The following is a 21,377-nucleotide window of genomic DNA, read 5'->3' as shown; positions in this document are numbered from 1 at the left end:
ATATAATTTGAAAATACAAAGTTTACGGTTAATTATAAATTCCATCCTATTTAATATTATTTATTAATCAGTGGCGTATCCAGGATCGTCTCATACGTGGGGGGGGGGGGGGGGAGAGTTCAAATATATTCCATCATTTTATATATATATATATATATATATATATATATATATATATATATATATATATATATATATATATATATATGTATATATATGTATATAATTTATATATATATATATATATGTATATAATATATATATATATATATATATATATATATATATATATATATATATATATATATATATATATATATATATCGATCTCTCCTCTCTCTCTCTCTCTCTCTCTCTCTATATATATATATATATATATATATATATATATATATATATATATATATATATGCATGTGTGTGGTGTGTGTCATTGCTTCGCTATGATGTAAAATGAATTGAAAGTAATACTCTGAAGAAATAAGAAAAAACACAAAAATTAGGCGGACAAAACAAAATAATGTATCACTCTAAACAAAAAAAAGCTTAACTTTATTCGTTTTTACAAAAATATGTTTGTCTACAATCAGAATTAAATATATTGTCATCATAAATGCTAAAGTCTTACAGCATAATAGCCTACAGGTAACTAGAACATTGGTCGAACATTTCAGATCACACATTTTTACTTTCTCGTATATACGTAGTATAGAGAAAGTATTGTAATCGTGCAAAAAAAAATCGAGATTTTTACAAATCTCGACGTTTTACACCTCCCTGATACGGAAAAACATAATTTTGCAATCTTGTCCGTATGTCTGTGTGTGTGTGTGTCTGTGTGTCTGTGTGTCTGTCTGTGTGTAAACACGATAACTTGAGTACCGTTTTCAGCTAGGTTGATGAAATTTCATATATAAGTATTTTATCAAAATCGTAGATCCGTATCAACTATTGAGCGATTTCCGATAACCGAAAGTGGTACTTTTTCTACTTTGAATTTTTCAAAAGCCTATAACTTGAGTACTAATTCAGATAGATAAATGAAATTTCACATGTAAGTAAAAGAGCTAATTCTCTACCTTCTATCAAATTTTGAGTAATTTCCGTTGACCGGAAGTACTAATTTACGCTATTTCCGATTTCTCAAAAAACGCATGTAAATTTATGAAGTACCAATAATATTGCGCACTATTACGCACATTTGGTTTTGGTGCTCGCTTGGTGCGCAATTTTTTTTCTACTAGATTTTATTCTATTTTTAAAAGTTTAAGTAAACAAAAATCATGTCTATATTCCGAGTTGACATCCCACGTAGTGTTATATTAGAATATTCGAGAAAGTTTAGGGGAGATCACTCCCGGTTTATTTTAAATAATGATAAGGTATGGGTTAGATCACTGTATTGATCACACACCTCTTTACTGGTAATTGCAAAAGCAATATTTATAGAATTTTACCTGTTTCAAAAGCTATTATTCTGGCGGCATGGTACTTTGGTACCTCTTTACGCTTTTTCCCAAAAGTACTTAACAGATCAGTTCGGGTGGGTTGGGGCGGGGGGGGGGGGGGGGTTCAACTTCATTCACCGCTGTCCGGTCACTTTAGGTCGATTATCCTACTCAGCGTATACCTAGGTGTGACATAAATGTTGTGTCTCTTTTTGGGTGGTAAAGTAGTGGGGGTTTGGGGGGGGGGGGACAACTCACAGTGAACATAGCGTCAGTTTTTATTTGATGGTTCTAAACATACATATACAATTATACATATATACTGATTCAGAAATAGAATTCAGTAAGTAACAGTGGTTATTATGACAGTAAAAAAAAAGTTACAGAGGGGTCCATGTGGGGAGTGGGGGGGGGGGGGGGGTTACTCACCAAACAAGTACAATACTTTGAACACCCCGTCATTACGAAACTCTATATACTCGGACATATTTCTAATTCAAAGGCAGAGAAAACGAGACTTACAATTACAAGCCCTATTAAAATTAGATAACCGTTTGAAATGTTCGAAATTTAAATTACGAACTTATTTAATCGTTTTCTACATCAATTATGTGACATCAAATTAAAAAGGCAAAGTGAATGATAAAAAGCGCCCCGACTTTCCAAATTAGGGAGGTGGCGTTGCATTTACGCCATCGCGAATAAATACAGGACTATAGAGACCTAATTTTGGGGTGGGGGTGCAAAATTGATAGTTTGTGCCGAAATAGATTGCTACACCTTTATACAAGTTATTAATTATTAGGTACTTTTTTAATAACAGATTAAACCTTTTGCGCCCTCCTAGAGATGACGCCCTAGGCGACCGCCTAGTTCGCCTTATAGGTAGCGCCGGTCCTGAGCCTGCTTTTCTTTCTGGATTTGCTTTCATAGTCTATGTCAAAGGCAGTGGCATAGCTACCGTAAAGCTAGCGTAAGCAAGGCATAGGGGACCAAGGCAAATAGGGGCCCTTTTTCGAAAGTTTGAGGTGGGGGGGGGGGGGGGGAATCGAAAGTTTGGGGGGGAGGGGGGTGCAAATCTAGAGTCTGAAGGGGCGTGCAAATCGAAAGTTTGAGGTGGGGTGCAAATCGAAAGTTTGTCCCCGGTCGCCAGGAAGGGTCGCTATGCCTCTGAGGCGTCCACTAACACGTTTTGCATAGGGGCCCAAAAATCCTAGCTACGCCACTGGTCAAAGGAAGATTAGTCCACAAGGCAGCAGTTGTTTCATTTGGAGTTTTCTCTCCTTGAAGGCTTACTGTCCCCAGCAAACGAGCCTCATCTGCCCAGGATCATAACTAGAGATTTTCGGAGTTACAATCATACGTTCTTCCGACCAACCACGCCTTCCTGATTTATGTATTATGTCTTGCTTTTTTTCTAGCGACAAACTTATGGTCGGAAAATTCTCTATGAAATTGATATATTTTAAGCTGTCACCATATGACAGGATAGCAAATTTGTTTGTGATAGAAGTATTTGTTACTGGTTTGTCTTAAATTCAGTGACGGAGTGGCCTAGCGGTAGAGAGCTGGACTGCTAACCCTTTAGTCTCCGGGTTTAAGTCATTCCTCAGTCCATCAAGCTGTGGTGGGTACCTAACTCACGTTAGGGAAAGTAAAGGCGGCTGGGCATAGTGCTGACCACACTATTCTTTCATATACAGAGGTCACAGAAACAAATGAATTCTACTTCACTTGCCCCGTAGACCGTAAGGTTTGAATGGGAAATTTTATCTTAAATTCACCACTTTGTTTTGGATAACTGGGAAACCCACTTTTAAAACCAACCAATCAGAAGCGAGTTTCTGAAATTTCCTTTGTCCCACAGGCTGCCATTGGACAGTTCTCATTCTCTACACCAACTACGCCACCAACTTTGTCGTCTACTGTTTCTTCGGCAAAAAGTTCCGCCGCGAATTGCGCAAGTACTGCGATCCCATGATTCGTCGTTGCTGCTGTCGTTTCGACATCAACCAGTTCTTGAGCAAACAAGATTTGTCAGACACCACGGGGAGCAAAGGTCAGTGGGGTGGGGGGGGGGGGGGGGGGGGGGTGGGGGGTGGCGAGCAGGAAGATATATCAATATGTTGAAGTGGGGACAGAGGCGTAGCGAGGGGGAGGTGGCGGAGGGGTACATATGTCCCCGGGCGCCGACCTTAGGTTGCGCCAAAATGGGTTGTAAAAAGAAATTAAAAATCTCATTTTAGCTGCAGTTTTGCATTATAAATATAAAAAAAATATGTGTGTGGGGGGGGGGGGGGGTACAAATTGAAAGTTTGAGTGCGGGGGGGGGGGCAAATTGAAAATTAAAAGGTTGTTTTCGAGGGGGGCGCCAAATTGAAAGTTTGTCCCCGGGCGTCGGGAAGGGTCGCTACGCCTCTGAGTGGGGAGAGGTTCAGAGAGAGGGTATATCATATTTAGCTGAGGTTAGAAATGGTGGTGGTCAGGGGGGGGGGGGGCTGTTTGGGAAAATTATATTCTTGAAATAAAGGGAGACAGAGGAAGAGGGTATATCATATTGGGCTGTGGTTAGGAATGGTGGTGGGGGGGGGGGGGTTGGGAAAATTATATTCTTGAAGTGAAGATGGCAGAGAAAGAGGGTATATCATATTGGGCTGTGGTTAGGGATGGTGGTGGGGGGGGGGGGGGGTTGGGAAAATTATATTCTTGAAGTGAAGATGGCAGAGAAAGAGGGTATATCATATTGGGCTGTGGTTAGGGATGGTGGTGGTGGGGGGGGGGTTGGGAAAATTATATTCTTGAAGTGAAGATGGCAGAGAAAGAGGGTATATCATATTGGGCTGTGGTTAGGGATGGTGGTGGGGGGGGGGTTGGGAAAATTATATTCTTGAAGTGAAGATGGCAGAGAAAGAGGGTATATCATATTGGGCTGTGGTTAGGGATGGTGGTGGGGGGGGGGTTGGGAAAATTAAATTCTTGAAGTGAAGATGGCAGAGAAAGAGGGTATATCATATTGGGCTGTGGTTAGGGATGGTGGTGGGGGGGGGTTGGGAAAATTATATTCTTGAAGTGAAGATGGCAGAGAAAGAGGGTATATCATATTGGGCTGTGGTTAGGGATGGTGGTGGGGGGGGGGGGTTGGGAAAATTATATTCTTGAAGTGAAGATGGCAGAGAAAGAGGGTATATCATATTGGGCTGTGGTTAGGGATGGTGGTGGGGGGGGGGGGGTTGGGAAAATTATATTCTTGAAGTGAAGATGGCAGAGAAAGAGGGTATATCATATTGGGCTGTGGTTAGGGATGGTGGTGGGGGGGGGGGGGTTGGGAAAATTATATTCTTGAAGTGAAGATGGCAGAGAAAGAGGGTATATCATATTGGGCTGTGGTTAGGGATGGTGGTGGTGGGGGGGTTGGGAAAATTATATTCTTGAAATGAAGATGGCAGAGAAAGAGGGTATATCATATTGGGCTGTGGTTAGGGATGGTGGTGGGGGGGGGTTGGGAAAATTATATTCTTGAAGTGAAGATGGCAGAGAAAGAGGGTATATCATATTGGGCTGTGGTTAGGGATGGTGGTGGGGGGGGGTTGGGAAAATTATATTCTTGAAGTGAAGATGGCAGAGAAAGAGGGTATATCATATTGGGTTGTGGTTAGGGATGGTGGTGGGGGGGGGTTGGGAAAATTATATTCTTGAAGTGAAGATGGCAGAGAAAGAGGGTATATCATATTGGGTTGTGGTTAGGGATGGTGGTGGTGGGGGGGTTGGGAAAATTATATTCTTGAAGTGAAGATGGCAGAGAAAGAGGGTATATCATATTGGGTTGTGGTTAGGGATGGTGGTGGTGGGGGGGTTGGGAAAATTATATTCTTGAAGTGAAGATGGCAGAGAAAGAGGGTATATCATATTGGGCTGTGGTTAGGGATGGTTCGTGGGAGGGTCTGAGTGGAAATATATATCGAGGGGTTCACGGAGATGGGGATATAATTATATTGAGGGGTTGGGGTTCAGAAGATGATTTATTAATATTTTAGTGGGGTAAGGGAGGGGATTCATTCAGAGAGGGGAGCATGTAAACATTTGTTTTTAATTTTCATGACCAAGCCTTCTACTAAGTCGTATGATATATACAGTGTTTCTTCCAGACTTTTTTCTACTTAATATTTTCGGGGGGGGGGGGCGGACAAGATTTTCTGGGGGGCGGACACTGGTAAAAGTGTATGCTTTGTATATAAATTCCATTTCGTTCGGGGGACGGTAGACTGCAAGAAACTCTGGCATATATTCACTACGAGCCGACCCGCGGCGTACCTTACGCCGCTATTTAGTTGTTTTATTTTCTACTTTTCAGTAATTCATAATTTGTGACAGTACCAATGCTGCCAATGAAGATATTTGCTTTTTTGCTTTAAAACACTATAAGTAGCTAGTTATGGACGATAACACCCCCCCTTCCTTTCCGCAAACCCCTACCCCCCCCCCCCTAATAGCCGTCACTAAACCAGGCTCTACGATTGTAAACATTTAGCGTGAACCACAGTTCACCAGACCATGTGGGTGGTGGGTGCGATAGCGATATGCCAAGAGAGGAAGAGAGGGGGCTGCTAGGAGGCGCGCTTACAGCTTGGTTTTTATATTTTTGTCTCCAAGGAGAGAATTATATATATATAGACTATAATAATTGTTTTATTCTTCATTCATTTATACCATTCCATTCCCCCGTCTCCACTCGCCTGTGATGTATATCATTGATGTATACTTTCTATCCCTCTGACAGCGATAGAGTCCACCATGAACGAAACGACTGTACCTCCGATAACAGTGTCTAGATCCTCCAGCATATATACGCGGTCGCTTCCCTTTAGTACAGAGTTGTAGCGCTTTGCTCTGGGTAGTTTCTGGGGAAATGAACTGGGGTGGTTGTACGTGGAAGGCTGGAGTGGGTAGAAGTTTCTGGAAGGTTGGACTAGACTCACAATAGTAGTTTTTGGACACGGGGCAGCAGAGTGTGCTGTGTTTTTAATAGTGTCTGACACATGGATATTGTGTCGCCTTGTGTGTCTGTGTGTGAGTGAAAGTGGTGTGTAGGTGTGTGTTTGCATGCTATGTGTGTCTGTGTAGCGCTGTGATGTGTAGGTGTGTGTGTAACAGCCAGGTGTGTCAGTGTAACACGGTGTGTATGATAGGTGTGTATGTGCGCAACACAAATGTGTACGTATGTTAACTTACTATGTGTATCTGTATACGATGATTCAATGTTTAAAGTCCCGTGTTAAATATTTACAAATTGTACCATGCATAATTGATGAATTGATATAATTGATGAATAAATTATTTCCATGTTTCTATGCAACAATAAATTATATCGTTTTCTATTTTAAGTTTTTTCTTTGTTCTTTTGTTTTTACTACATTTAACCTTTTAATAGCACTCAATTTTCTTCCAATGTGTAAAAGAAAAATAAATTCTAATACTCAAATCTGAAGTAGCAAAACACAATCTTGACGTAGCTAGTTAACAAATTTTAATTGTTTCATTATAATTTAAAAAGCATTAATTTGCTTCATTTAGTATGAACTAGTTAAAGAACGAATTCATAATTCAAAGATGGTATGAAATGTTACAACAGGATGAGGAAATGACGTCAATTTGTCCTTATGTAGTAGTAGACAAGTTTCTAAACTAATGTAAGAGATAAAATATATAGGTACACATTTTTAGGTAAATGATAAATATGTGTATGCATTTTAAATAAACATATCATTCAGGTTCAAGGTAATAAAATCATAATTTTACATACATAATTAGAAAAATTAGAATGTAGATTTAAGATTTTAGTATCAGCTTGTATTGTGGCTATATATGCATTATGCGCATGTGTGTACTGTGGATGTTTGTTACTACTTAATATGTATTATTATTATTATCGTTAATATAAGTTATGGGTCTATGTGTAATCTAGCTTTCTGGCTCAGTGTGTAGTGTGGCTATGTATTATGTCTCTACTTGTATTCTTGCTTTCTGTTCAGTGTGTATTAATGCTCTCTATGTAGTATGTCTATGTGTATTATTGCTTTCTGTGTAGGTCTATATTGTGGCTCAGTGTGTAGTGCGGCTCTCTATGTAGTATATCTGTACGTGTATTCTTGCATTCTGTGTATGTCTATATTGCGGTTCAGTGTGTATTGCGGCTCTCTATGTAGTATGTCTATGTGTATTCTTGCTTTCTATGTAGGTCTATATTGCGGTTCAGTATGTATTGCGGTTCTGTTTGTATTAACGTAATGTGTCTTCTGACTGTACAGAGGCTCATCAAGATTGCGGCTTTCTATGTCTATGTGTCTGTATGTAATATGTGTCTGTTTGTAATATGTGTATGTATGTAATGTGTCTGTATGTAATATGTGTTTGTATGTAATATGTGTCTGTATGTAATATGTGTCTGTATGTATTGTTAAGGCAAGCTTGGACAACGTTAACAGTAAGTTAAGTTTCTCTTTCAAACCTGACGGTCTATAGGGCAAGTGAAGTAGGGTTCACTTGTTTCTGTGACCTCGGCATATGAAGAGATAGTGTGGTCAGCACTATGCCCAGCCGCCTTTACTTTCCCTAACGTGAGTTAGGTACCCATCAGAGTTGGGTGAACTCAAGAACGGTCTACTAACTCAAACCCGGATTCGAACTCGAGACTTACGGGTTAGCAATCCAGCTCTCTTCCGTTAGACCACTCCGTCCCCTTGTATATCGTTTACCGTCCTAATTTTTTTTTTAAATTAGGTTCCTCCACAAGTACTTGAGATCTAGTCAGTGTTTCTTCCAGAATTTTTTCTCCGGGGGGGGGGGGGGGGGCGGTAAACATTTTTCGCGGGGGGGGGGGGGTGCGGACACTAGTAAAAGTGTTTGTTTACTGTATATAAAATCCATCTCGTTCGCGGGGGCGGTAGACTTTCTTCGGCCTCCCCCCCCCCCCCCCCGAAGCGATGCCTGGAAGAAACTCTGGATCTAGTACCTCAAACTATATCAACTACTTTTTAACAACACAATCGCTTCAGCCCCCACCCCAATGAAGTGGTGACCAACCCTAATTTTTTAAGAACCCGTACAACAAATTACCTTCACGGAGGTCCGCACCAATGTATACCGAGCTGATTGAGGACATTCTCGTTGACGTTCCCATCCCACACAAAAATAACTCCTTGGATGAAGCGGAGGTGGACAAGCTTCATCAGATGAATACAATGATTTTACGGATTTTCCCGCTAGTTTTGATTGTGCTTGGTGTAACAGGTCAGTATTTTTGTTTGTTTACTTTCTTAATCTCAATCACCTTGAGAGGTGAATTAAGCTTGGGATGGATTTATTAAACTGGGATTTAAACAGAGCGCTTGTGTTTAGCAATATTGTTCATAATTTTTTTTTATATCTATCTATTACAATGTTGTTTAAAAGTAAAGAATCCCTTTCGAACCAAAACGGTCCGTTGAGCAAGTGAAGTAGAGTTCACCTGTTTGTATGAACTCCGGCATCTGAAGGGATAATGTGGTCAGCACTTTGCCCTAAATTAAGTTAGATACCCATCAGAGTTGAATGGACTCAGGAACATTCTAACCCTGAATCGAACTCGAGATTTTTAGATTAGCAGTGTAGCGCTCTACCTCAAGCCCACGCCGTTTCGAAATATTGTGTGAGGCGTAGAAAATTGACGCACAAATGACAGTGACAACTATTGCGAAAATATCGCCGATATAGTGCCAATGACCTTACCACTATAACATAGTGCCAATGACGGTGACACTATCACATAATACCAATCACTGTGACACAATCACATAACACCAATCACTGTGACACTATCCCATAATACCAATCACTGTGACACGATCACATAATACCAATCACTGTAACACTATCACATAATACCAATCACTGTGACACTATCCCATAATACCAATCACTGTGACACTATCACATAATACCAATCACTGTGACACTATCACATAATACCAATCACTGTGACACTATCACATAACACCAATCACTGTGACACTATCCAATAACACCAATCACTGTGACACTATCATATAATACCAATCACTGTGACACTATCACATAACACCAATCACTGTGACACTATCCCATAATACCAATCACTGTGACACGATCACATAACACCAATCACTGTGACACTATCACATAATACCAATCACTGTGACACTATCACATAATACCAATCACTGTAACACTATCACATAATACCAATCACTGTGACACTATCCCATAATACCAATCACTGTAACACTATCACATAATACCAATCACTGTGACACTATCCAATAATACCAATGACTGTCACACTATCACATAATACCAATCACTGTAACACTATCACATAATACCAATCACTGTGACACTATCCAATAATACCAATCACTGTGACACTATCACATAATACCAATCACTGTGACACTATTACATAGTACCAATGACGGTGACACTATCACATAATCCCAATGACGGTGACACTATCACATAATACCAATCACTGTGACACTATCACATAATACCAATCACTGTGACACTATCACATAATACCAATCACTGTGACACTATCACATAATACCAATCACTGTGACACTATCCAATAATACCAATCACTGTGACACTATGACATAATACCAATCACTGTGACACTATCCAATAATACCAATCACTGTGACACTATCACATAATACCAATCACTGTGACACTATCACATAATACCAATCACTGTGACACTATCACATAACACCAATCACTGTGACACTATCAGATAATACCAAAATCACTGTGACACTAGGGGTCGGCGTGGTCGAGTCAGTAAAGCTCATGGTTGCTACACCGAAAAGTCTCGAGTTCGAACCCTCGGGCAGATGAGGCTCGTTAGCTGGGGACAGCCACTCTTCTAGGAGAGACAACTCCAAAATTAAACAACTGCTGCCTTGTAGTTTGTTCTTGGTTGGACAAAGGCTATGGAAGCAAATCCAAAAAGAAAAGCAGGCTGAAATCGGAGTCAATGGCCTCAATGGCGCATAACCAGTTGACACGTAACGCTTAATTGTGTTGGAGGCGTGGTTGAGTCGGCAAAAAGCTCATGGTTGATAAATTCGAACAAAGTCTCGAGTTCAAACCCACTGGCAGATAAATCTCGATCCCCTTCAACACTAATAATTAAGAACGAAGAAGAAGAAGAAGACTGTGACACTATCCCATAATACCAATCACCGTGACACTTTCCGCCCATGCCAGGTAACGCTGTGACGATGCTGGTCCTACGGCGTATGGCCACGAAGGAAAACTTCTTGACTCTCCTGCTAGCGGCCCTGTGTGGGTTCAACATCCTGGCTCTTATCCTGGGGCTGATAGATGACGTCATATACGCGTGGGCGGACATCGCTCTCTACTCAGTCAGCCATTCCTTGTGTAAGTAAGTGATGACGTCATGGTGTGTAGTGTCACAATTGTTGTGTGTAGTGTCACAATTGTTGTGTGTAGTGTCACAACTATTGTGTGTATTGTCACAATTGTTGTGTGTAGTGTCACAATTGTTGTGTGTAGTGTCACAACTATTGTGTGTATTGTCACAATTGTTGTGTGTAGTGTCACAATTGTTGTGTGTAGTGTCACAATTGTTGTGTGTAGTGTCACAATTGTTAAGTAAGTGATGACATAATGGTGTGTAGTGTCACAATTGTTGTGTGTAGTGTCACAGTTGTTGTGTGTAGTGTCACAATTGTTGTGTGTAGTGTCACAATTGTTGTGTGTAGTGTCACAATTGTTGTGTAAGTGATGACATTATGGTGTGTAGTGTCACAATTGTTGTGTGTATTGTCACAATTGTTGTGTAAGTGATGACATTATGGTGTGTAGTGTCACAATTGTTGTGTGTAGTGTCACAGTTGTTGTGTGTAGTGTCACAGTTGTTGTGTGCAGGGTCACAACTGTTGTGTGTAGTGTCACAACTGTTAAGTAAGTGATGACATTATGGTGTGTAGTGTCACAATTGTTGTGTGTATTGTCACAATTGTTGTGTGTAGTGTCACAATTGTTGTGTGTAGTGTCACAGTTGTTGTGTGTAGTGTCACAATTGTTGTGTGTAGTGTCACAGTTGTTGTGTGTAGTGTCACAATTGTTGTGTGTAGTGTCACAATTGTTGTGTGTAGTGTCACAATTGTTGTGTGTTGTGTCACAATTGTTGTGTAAGTGATGACATTATGGTGTGTGATGACATTATGGTGTGTAGTGTCACAATTGTTGTGTGTAGTGTCACAGTTGTTACATTTAATGTGTAAGTAAGTCATGAAATTATTGTCACATTTAGTGTGTAAGTTATGTAATTATTGTATGTATTATCACAATTAGTGTGTAAGTGATACGATCGGTGTATGAAATGTCTTAATACACTATGTGAGAAGTACGATATTAAAGGGACGATTGTTGCATGGCATTTAAGTTGTATGAAAAAATAGTGTAATTATAATAATGTAACTAGCGCAGTAATATGTAATATAGGGACAGTTATAATGTAAATAAAGCTGTAAGAATGATACATGGAAAGCCGTGTATCCCGCAACCAAACCTGAAGAACGTCAGAGTCCACCCAGCTCTTATGGGTACCTGACTCACGTAAGAAAAGGCGGCTGGGCATAGTGCTGACCACAGTATCCCTTTTACATGTTGAGTTCACAGAAACAGGCAAACTCTCAATTTCACCTGTCCGGTTCTTTACTATTCAAAGTATAGGGTCACAATTATAGTTTGACTAAAGAAGTATGAGTATAATTTACTGAAATATGTAAAACAAAACATGACAGTAAAACAAAAAAGAAAAATCTAAATTAGAATGAATGTACATTTACACTTAAAGAGACAAAATTATTGTACCAGAGACATTCCTCGTTCTTTTCTTCTTCTTCGTTCTTAATTTTTAGTGTTGGGAGGGCTCGAGCCTAATCTGCCAGAGGGTTTTAACTCGAGACTTCTTTTCGAATTTATCCATGAGCTTTGCCGACTCGACCATGCTTCCATGACAATTAAGGATTACGTGTCAACTGGTTTTGCGCCATTGAGGCCATTGACTCCGATTTCAGCCTGCTTTTCTTTTTGGATTTGCTTCCATATTCTTTGTCCAACCAAGAACAAACTACAAGGCAGCAGTTGTTTCATCTTGGAGTTGTCTCTCCTAGAAGAGTGGCTGTCCCCAGCTAACGAGCCTCATCTGCCAGAGGGTTCGAACTCGAGACATTTCGGTTTAGCAACCATGAGCTTTACCGACTCGACCACGCCGACCCTTATTTCAATTGAACTCCCCCTCCCAGCGACAAAAACTTATCTAAAAACAAAACCCATGGCCACTAAAGTATCTTTATAGTATTTGTTTAAAAAAGAAATACTGGAATCATTAAATAAAAAGCGGAAGCGACATACCTGGAGCAATCGTTGACCTTCCAAAATCAATTAATCAATTGCTCATTGGAGGCTAAATATAACTTGACCTAATTGACTGCACTTAGTTTACAACATATGTGTTTTACTGTAGAAGAGTGGTATATTAAAAAGTAACACTGTCGTAAAATTTACTATGTTTCGTTTCAGTATCTTCGCCGTTTACTGTAAAAGAGTGGTATATTAAAAAGTCACACTGTCGTAAAATTTACTATGTTTCGTTTCAGTATCTTCGCCGTTTACTGTAGAAGAGTGGTATATAAAAAAGTAACACTGTCGTGATATGTAAAATGTTTCGTTTCAGTATCTTCGCCGTTTACTGTAGAAGAGTGGTATATAAAAAAGTCACACTGTCGTAAAATGTACAATATTTCGTTTCAGTATCTTCGCCGTGCTGAATTTGGTATTGTTGACGATTACGTGCTGGTTGGTTGTCGTTATAACCGGATGTCGGGTTGCGTTTCTGACAAATAAGTATGCTCACGCATTTAATTTTTTAAAGTAGTTGGGTTAGCTTTTGGGCATAGGCGGATCTTGCCGGCTTTTATTTTGGGAGGGGAGGTGAATAGGTCCATGACATTTTTTTTCTGAGATAATTTGTCCCTGAAATCCCTTGTCCACCTAAGATACATTTTCTTAAAACTTTTTTGTCTGGGATCATTTGTCCCTGAGACTAGCTTGTTTAATTTATTGAGAAATAACCTATTCAGAGGCGTAGCGAGGGGGGCGGGCGGGTAGGGGGGTACATATATTCCCGGGCGCCGACCTTAGGGGGCGCCAAAATGGGTTGTAAAAACAAATTGAAAGTTTGAGGAGGGATGCAAATTGAAAGTTTGAGGGGCATGCAAATCGAAAGTTTGGGGGGGGTGCAAATCGAAATTTTGTCCCGGGAGCCGGGAAGGGTCGCTTCGCCTCTGAACCTGATGTTTTATTATGACAGTAACATTGACATTCTTAAGTGTCAGACTGGCTTGCTACTTTTAATGATACTACCTTATATTTATCATGTAAAAAAAATTTGTCGTTTTGAAATCGAAGGCTAGCTTTAATTTTTAAAAACCACTAACCTGGTGGCTAAAACATGTACATTCTGAGGTCTTAGGACATCCTGTTACTTTTATCGATCCATAACCTCATACAGGTCTAAGACTGGCTTGTTAGCTTTTAATGCCACACAGAGGTGTAGCGAGGGGGTGGAGCGGGGATGCGGATCGCACCAGGTGACACCATTTAGGGGGTGACACCAAGGCAAAAAATAGCAAAATATATAGGGAAAAACTTGAGGGGGGGGGTGCAAATCGAAAGTTTGAGGGGATGGGGTGCAAATCAAAAGTTTGGGGGGGGGTGCAAATCGATAAATTTGAAAGTTTGTCCCCGAGAAGGGTCGCTACGCCTCTGGGGGGGGGGGTGACACCATTAAGTGCCGCACCTGGTGACACCCGACCTCGCTACGCCACTGATGCCACATTATGTTTTTTTTTTTATAATTGTAGTAACTATTTTATTCTGATGTCTAAGACTGGCACAATACTTTTGAAGACCCATAAACTGGTTTATCACGGCAATAACAATTACATCACTACCATGTTACCTTTATTGACCCATGACCTCCTGCAAGTCTAATACCCTCACGTTACATGTATTGACCCCTGACCTCCCGCAGGTCTAAGATTTTCATGTTACAATTATTGACCCCTGACATCCTGCAGGTCAAAGACTATCATGTTACATTTATTGACCCCTGACCTCCTGCAGGTCAAATAATATCATGTTACATTTATTGAACCCTGACCTCCTGCAGGTCAAAGACTATCATGTTACATTTATTGAACCCTGACCTCCTGCAGGTCAAAGACCATGTCCAGCGTAAGGAACCAGATCCTGTTGATAGACAGTGTCTGTATCGGCAGCATCTTCGCTCAGACCGTCGTTGGCTACTTCGGGAACCGGAGCTTCTACGATAGCAAGTTAGTGAGGTTGATTTAGGTCATTAGGTCATTAGAGTTTCTACAATAACAAGCTAGTGAGGTTGATTTAGGTCATTAGGTCATTAGATTGATGTTGTTTTAGGTCATTAGAGCTTCTACGATAACAGGTTAGTGACGTTGATTTAGGCCATTAGGTCATTAGATTGATGTTGATTTAGGTCATTAGAGTTTCTACGATAACAAGTTAGTGAGGTTGATTTAGGTCATTAGGTCATGAGATTGATGTTGATTTAGGTCATTAGATTGATGTTGATTTAGGTCATTAGAGTTTCTACGATAACAAGTTAGTGAGGTTGATTTAGGTCATTAGATTGATTTTGATTTAGGTCATTAGGTCATTAGAGTTTCTACTTTAACAAGTTAGTGAGGTTGATTTAGGTCTTTAGGTCATTAGATTGATGTTGATTTAGGTCGTTAGGTGAATAGATTGATGTGGATTTAGGTCATTATGTCATTAGAGTTTCTACAATAACAGCTTAGTGATGTTGATTTAGGTAATTAGGTCATTAGAGTATCTACGATTGACTTTAAATCAATGATGTGCATCTATTTAAATAGAGATTATAAGACTCCAAGTCAGTGGTATTTATTAAAGTCATTAGATTATATGTCTGACTCTAAGTCATTGATGTTTACTCAAGTCATTAGATGTTCTAAGACCCTTAGTCCGTGGTCTGCATTTGAGTCATTACAGATTCTAAAACTTCAAGTCAGTGATGACTATTTAAGTAATTAGAGTTTCTAAGACTCCGCGTCCGTGATTTTATGAAGTCAGTTTGTACTACTTCACATTTAAATGTATGCTTTCTTTAATTTGTAACCCCACATCGACCCAAACTATTTCTCATATAACATCACAGAAACAAGTGAACTCTTCTGCACTTGCCCCATAGACCGTCAGGTTTGAAAGGGAAACTTTTACAAATTCCGATAACATCCCCATATAATTCCAGTTCTTCCCCCCAGCACCACAGAGGCCTGCTACGTCCCCTACGACTCTCCCTGGGCCCACATACAGTTCTACGTCTCCAGTCTCATACCTTTCATCGTGTTGATCCTGCTCAACGTCTACCTCATCTACCTGTACATGAAGAAAGACTCTGGCCTCATTGAAAGCATTGGCACCACCAAAGGTACAGGTTGTAGTCTCTTTGTTATATGCTGGAATATATTTACTTATACTTTATCACGGCTAGAGGTCTTTTACTTGATAAGTAGATCACAAAGTGAATAAGAAAAACAACTGCAACAATAGGGCTGGTAAGTAGGTCACCAACCAGTTATATGGCTCATGCAGGTTTTACTGAGCCGTAGAACTGGTTGGTGACCTACTTACCAGCCCTATTGGAAAACTGCGCGAATGGAAAACCGCAACGGAAAAAGTGCGCAAACAGAAAATAATGCGCAAATACTGCATAATTATACAAATACACTTTATTTTTTGTCATGCACAATGTACATGTGGTCATTCTTTATTAATGTCCATAAATGCACGATTTAAGAAAACAATTTGTCCTTGGTATAATTTGTCCTGATATATTTAGTCCTGATAAAGTTAGACCGTGAAATCATTTGTCCATGAGATCTTTTGTATGGGATCAGTGGCGTAGCGAGGTCGGGTGTCACACGGTGCGGCACTTAATGGTGTCACCCCCCAGAGGCGGGGGACAAACTTTTAATTTTTGCACCCACACCCTCAAAATTTTGATTTGCATCCCCCCCTCATACTTTCGATTTGCACCCCTCCCCCCCCCCCCTCAAACTTTCGATTTGCACCTCTTAAAGACTATTTAACACTCGAATTAATCACTTAATTAAGTGGAATTATCATTTTTCTCTATATATTTTGCTATTTTTTGCCTTGGTGTCACTCCCACTAAATTGTTTCACCCGGTGCGGCCGCCCCCCCCCCCCCTCGCTACGCCTCTGTCTGGGATATTTCATGGAACTGTTACATATTATAAAACGCATATGTTTATAACCAGCTCTACATCATAGTTGCCCTTAATTCCACTTGATGTGTGATCTAACCGTTTCTCTTCCTCGGACAGTCAGACATCAGATGTGCATGTTCGTCCTTGTGTCTATGCTCCAGTATGTACTCACCATCATCCCAGTCGCTCTCCTGTACCTGAACATTGAGATGTTCTTTGACATGAACTCACGTCTCGGGCAGGCTAAGGCAGTTCTAGGTAGGTTCTTTATCTGGTGTGTTATGTTCTTCATATACCTCCTGTTCAAGTTAGGTGGTGTGTTATGTTCTTCATATACTTCCTGTTCACGTTAAGTGGTGTGTTATGTTCTTCATATACTTCCTGTTCACGTTAAGTGGTGTGTTACGTTCTTCATATACATCCTGTTCACGTTAGGTGGTGTGTTATGTTCTTCATATACTTCACGTTATGTGGTGTGTTATGTTCTTCATATACTTCACGTTAGGTGGTGTATTATGTTCTTCATATACTTCACATTAGGTGGTATGTTATGTTCTTCATATACTTCACGTTAGGTGGTGTATAATGTTATTCATATACTTCACGTTCACGTTAGGTGGTGTGTTATGTTCTTCATATACTTCACATTATGTGGTGTGTTATGTTCTTCATATACTTCACGTTAGGTAATGTATAATGTTAATCATATACTTCCCGTTCACGTTATGTGGTGTGTTATGTTCTTCATATATTTCTCGTTCACGTTAGGTTGTTAGTTATGTTGTTCATATACTTCCTTGTTCACTTCACATGCGTGCGTAGGTAGGTTGTTCATATAATTTCGTGTCTTCACTTTACGTGCTGTTGGTAGGTTGTTGATATACTTCGTGATTAAGTTACGTGGGTGTATTGGTAGGTTCTTCATATAATTCCTGTTTTACTTTACGTTCGTGTTTGTAGGTTGTTTATATACTTCCTGTTTCACTGTAGGTAGTGTATTGGTAGGTTCTTTATATACTACCCGTTTTACATTACGAGCGTATGCTTGTAGGCAGTTAATATACTAACTGTTCACGTTAGGTAGTGTGTCATGTTCTTCATATACGTCTTGTATCAAGTTAGGTAGGCATGTTGATAGGCTCATCATTTACTTTCTGTTTCCCTTCACGTGGGTGTCTATCTTTTCCAGTTCGTGTCCATATGCAGGTGAAGTAGAGTGCATCTATTTCAGAGAAACAGTCTAGTCAGCAATACGCCCAGCCATTTTTACTTTCCCATTCGAGCTGGGTGGACTCAGTTACATTCTACTGACTCGAACCCGGATTCGAACTCGAGACATTCAGTTTCACGTTCAAGCGCTCTACCGCTAGACCACGCCATCCCATAATCATTTATCACCCAATGTTAAATATAAAATCGAACACGTTCTACTCAGGCTACAACATCACCGTCATCATGTTGTACTCCAACAACGCCACCAACTACTTGGTCTACACCGCCTTTGGACGGCGGTTCCGTCAACAGTTCAGGAAGCTGCTCCGGCCCTACTTCAAGAGATGGTTCCCCACCCTCGGGCAGGAGGAATCCTACATGGACTCTGACTGTGGCAGTAGAGGTCAGTCTGGGGGTGTAGGTCAGACAATTGATCTCTGGACGAATTATCTCAGATATAATATCACAGAAATGCCGCTTGATATTTTATCTGAGATATTTTATCAGAGATCATTTGTCCTGAGATCATTTGTCATTGAGATAATTTGTCCTTGAGATCATTTGTCTTTGAGATGATTGTCCTCAGATCTTTTGTTCATGAGATGATTTGTTCTGAGATCTTTTGTCCTGAGTTCATTTGTCCTTGAGATTATTTGTCTTAAGATCATTTGTCCTTGAGATCATTTGTCCTTGAGATCATTTGTCCTTGAGATCATTTGTCCTGAAATCTTTTGTTCTTGAGATCATTTGTCCTGAGATGATTTGTCCTTGAGATCATTTGTCCTTGAGATCATTTGTCCTTGAGATCATTTGTCCTGAAATCTTTTGTTCTTGAGATCATTTTTCCTGAGATGATTTGTCCTTGAGATCATTTGTCCTTGATATCATTTGTCCTGATATTTGTCCTATGATTTGTCCCGAGATTTGTCCTGAGATTTGTCCTGAAATTCGTCCTGAGATTTGTCCTGAGATTTCTCCTGAGATTTGTCCTGAGATTTCTCCCGAGATATGTCTTGAGATTTCTCCTGAGATTTGTCCTGAGATTTGTCCTGAGAATTGTCTTGAGATTTGTACTGAGATTTGTCCCGAGATTTGTCCTGAGATTTGTCTTGAGATTTGTCTTGAGATTTGTCCTGAGATTTGTCTTGAGATTTGTCCTGAGATTTGTCCTGAGAATATTCGTCCTGAAATTCGTACTAAGATTTCTCCTGAGATTTCTCCTGAGATTTGTCCTGAGATTTCTCCTGAGATTTGTCCTGAGATTTGTCTTGAGATTTGTCCTGAGATTCGTCCTGAGAATATTCGTCCTGAAATTCGTACTTAGATTTGTCCTGAGATTTGTCCTGAGATATGTACTGAGATATGTCCTGAGATATGTCCTGAGATTTGTCCTGAGATATGTCCTGAGATATGTCCTGAGAATATTAGTCCTGAAATTCGTACTTAGATTTCTCCTGAGATTTGTCCTGAGATTTCTCCTGAGATTTGTCCTGAGATTTGTCTTGAGATTTGTCCTGAGGTTTGTCCTGAGATTTGTCCTGAGATCATTAGTCCTATGATTTGTCCTAAGATTTGTCCTGAGATTTGTCCTGAGATATGTCCTAAGATTTGTCCTGAGATTTGTCCTGAGATATGTCCTAAGATTTGTCCTGAGATTTGTCCTGAGATTTGTCCTGAGATATGTCCTGAGATATGTCCTGAGATATGTCCTGAGATATGTCCTGAGATTTGTCCTGAGATATGTCCTGAGATTTGTACCGTCACCATTACAGAGTCCCGGTTCTCCCAAGCGACCGTGTCCCACTCCCACACTATGGAGATGTACAACCGACCCATGACCATCCCCCACATCAGTGACACGACGGTCAAGTACAGCGGGGTCGAGTCGTCAGAGAGCAGCTCGTTCCGGAATGTCAAGCCGGAATCTTCCGGCACCACCAGAAACATCTCTCTGGGCGAGGAGAGAAAAGTAGATTCAGACGTGACACTAGGTGCACGTGTTGCATGAAATAAATTATTTTTTTACACATGACTTGGGTTTTATTTGCTGCAGACTTTATATATATATATATATATATATATATATATATATATATATATATATATATATATATATATATATATATATATATATATATATATATATATATGTATATAGGCCTTATATGAGTTAATATATATATATTTATACCTAAGCTTATATATTTAAATATACATAGGCCTATATATATACACGCACACACACACACATATATATATATATATATATATATATATATATATATATATATATATATATATTCCTCTTGGGACCTAGCTATGCATTGGTGGGCAGATGAAGTAGAGTTCAGCCGACTTTACTTTCCCTAACGTGAGTTAGGTACCCATCAGAGCTGGAAGGAACCAGGGACGCTCTGCTTCAAAATTCCAAACCTTCGGGCCGATCGCTCTACCGTTCGACCACTCCGTCCCTACCACTGAGTGAACCCACTAGATTCCTAGCCAGCATAGGCTTAAATTGTCGCCCTCGTCTGATATAAGAGCTACACGGTGGCCCATTTCGACCAAGACAGTGGCGTTGATGGGCTCTTACACGCTGGATCAACTTGGATTCAAATCGTCCCCCCCCCCCATCTCACACCATCACCACCACCTTGAGGAAAAGCTCGTGTAGGCACCTTTACATAAAAATCAGCATCACCTTTCAAACCGTGGCATGGGTTCTAGACATGTCGGTGTTTTTTTTTTGTTTTTTTTAAATAGTGTTTTTAGTTGTGAATGATAATGTTGCCTTTGCCTAGTGGAACTTTGCGGGATACAGGGCAGGTGAAGTAGAGTTCACATGTTTCTTTGTCCTCAGTATATAACCAGGATAGTGTGGTCAGAGCCATGCTCGGCCGGAATCTTTTTTTTAAAGATAAAACATGTTGTCTGAGACTTGGCGGAACACTGGGCAGGTGAAGTAGTGTTGGGTAGGTGTAAAGTTCACCTGTGACGACAGCATATGAAGAGATAGTGTGGTCAGACCTACGCTCAGCCAAAATCTGTGTTTTCACAGACAAAAACATGTCTCAGTTGGGAGGACACTAGGCAGGTGAAGTAGAGTTGACCTGTTTTTGTGAACTCAGCACATGAAAAGATTATGTTGTCAGACCCATGCTCAGACGAAGTCAGTGTTTTTAAAAGGCAAAAACGTCTGAGGTGTGACGCCTTTTTGAATGTGGAGTCTGGTTATTTTGTGATGATAAGTGACAGACGTGATGTCATTTATGGATGACCCTCGAAACCCACAGTTATCTAATGATAACGGGTAGT

At 40.2% G+C, this 21,377-nt stretch overlaps 1 protein-coding gene across 1 annotated transcript; it reads left to right on the top strand.

Moving 5' to 3' along the window:
* Window positions 1-7,135: 7,135 nt before the first annotated feature.
* On the top strand, window positions 7,136-20,070 carry LOC131954725 (C-C chemokine receptor type 5). The gene is made up of 9 exons (XM_059318464.1): window positions 7,136-7,222; window positions 8,500-8,734; window positions 10,733-10,910; window positions 13,310-13,402; window positions 14,776-14,895; window positions 15,883-16,049; window positions 16,968-17,108; window positions 18,286-18,465; window positions 19,835-20,070. Exons 2-9 carry the CDS (start codon window positions 8,581-8,583, stop codon window positions 20,068-20,070), a joined length of 1,269 nt encoding a protein of 422 aa, XP_059174447.1. The 5' UTR covers window positions 7,136-7,222; window positions 8,500-8,580.
* Window positions 20,071-21,377: the final 1,307 nt, after the last annotated feature.

Source organism: Physella acuta, unplaced genomic scaffold (genome assembly GCF_028476545.2).
Source record: "Physella acuta isolate Inbredline_101_S28 unplaced genomic scaffold, ASM2847654v3 ptg001022l, whole genome shotgun sequence".
NCBI classification, from domain to species: domain Eukaryota; kingdom Metazoa; phylum Mollusca; class Gastropoda; family Physidae; genus Physella; species Physella acuta.
Note: the sequence above shows the minus strand (reverse complement) of the source record. Positions and strands in the feature narration are given on the sequence as shown.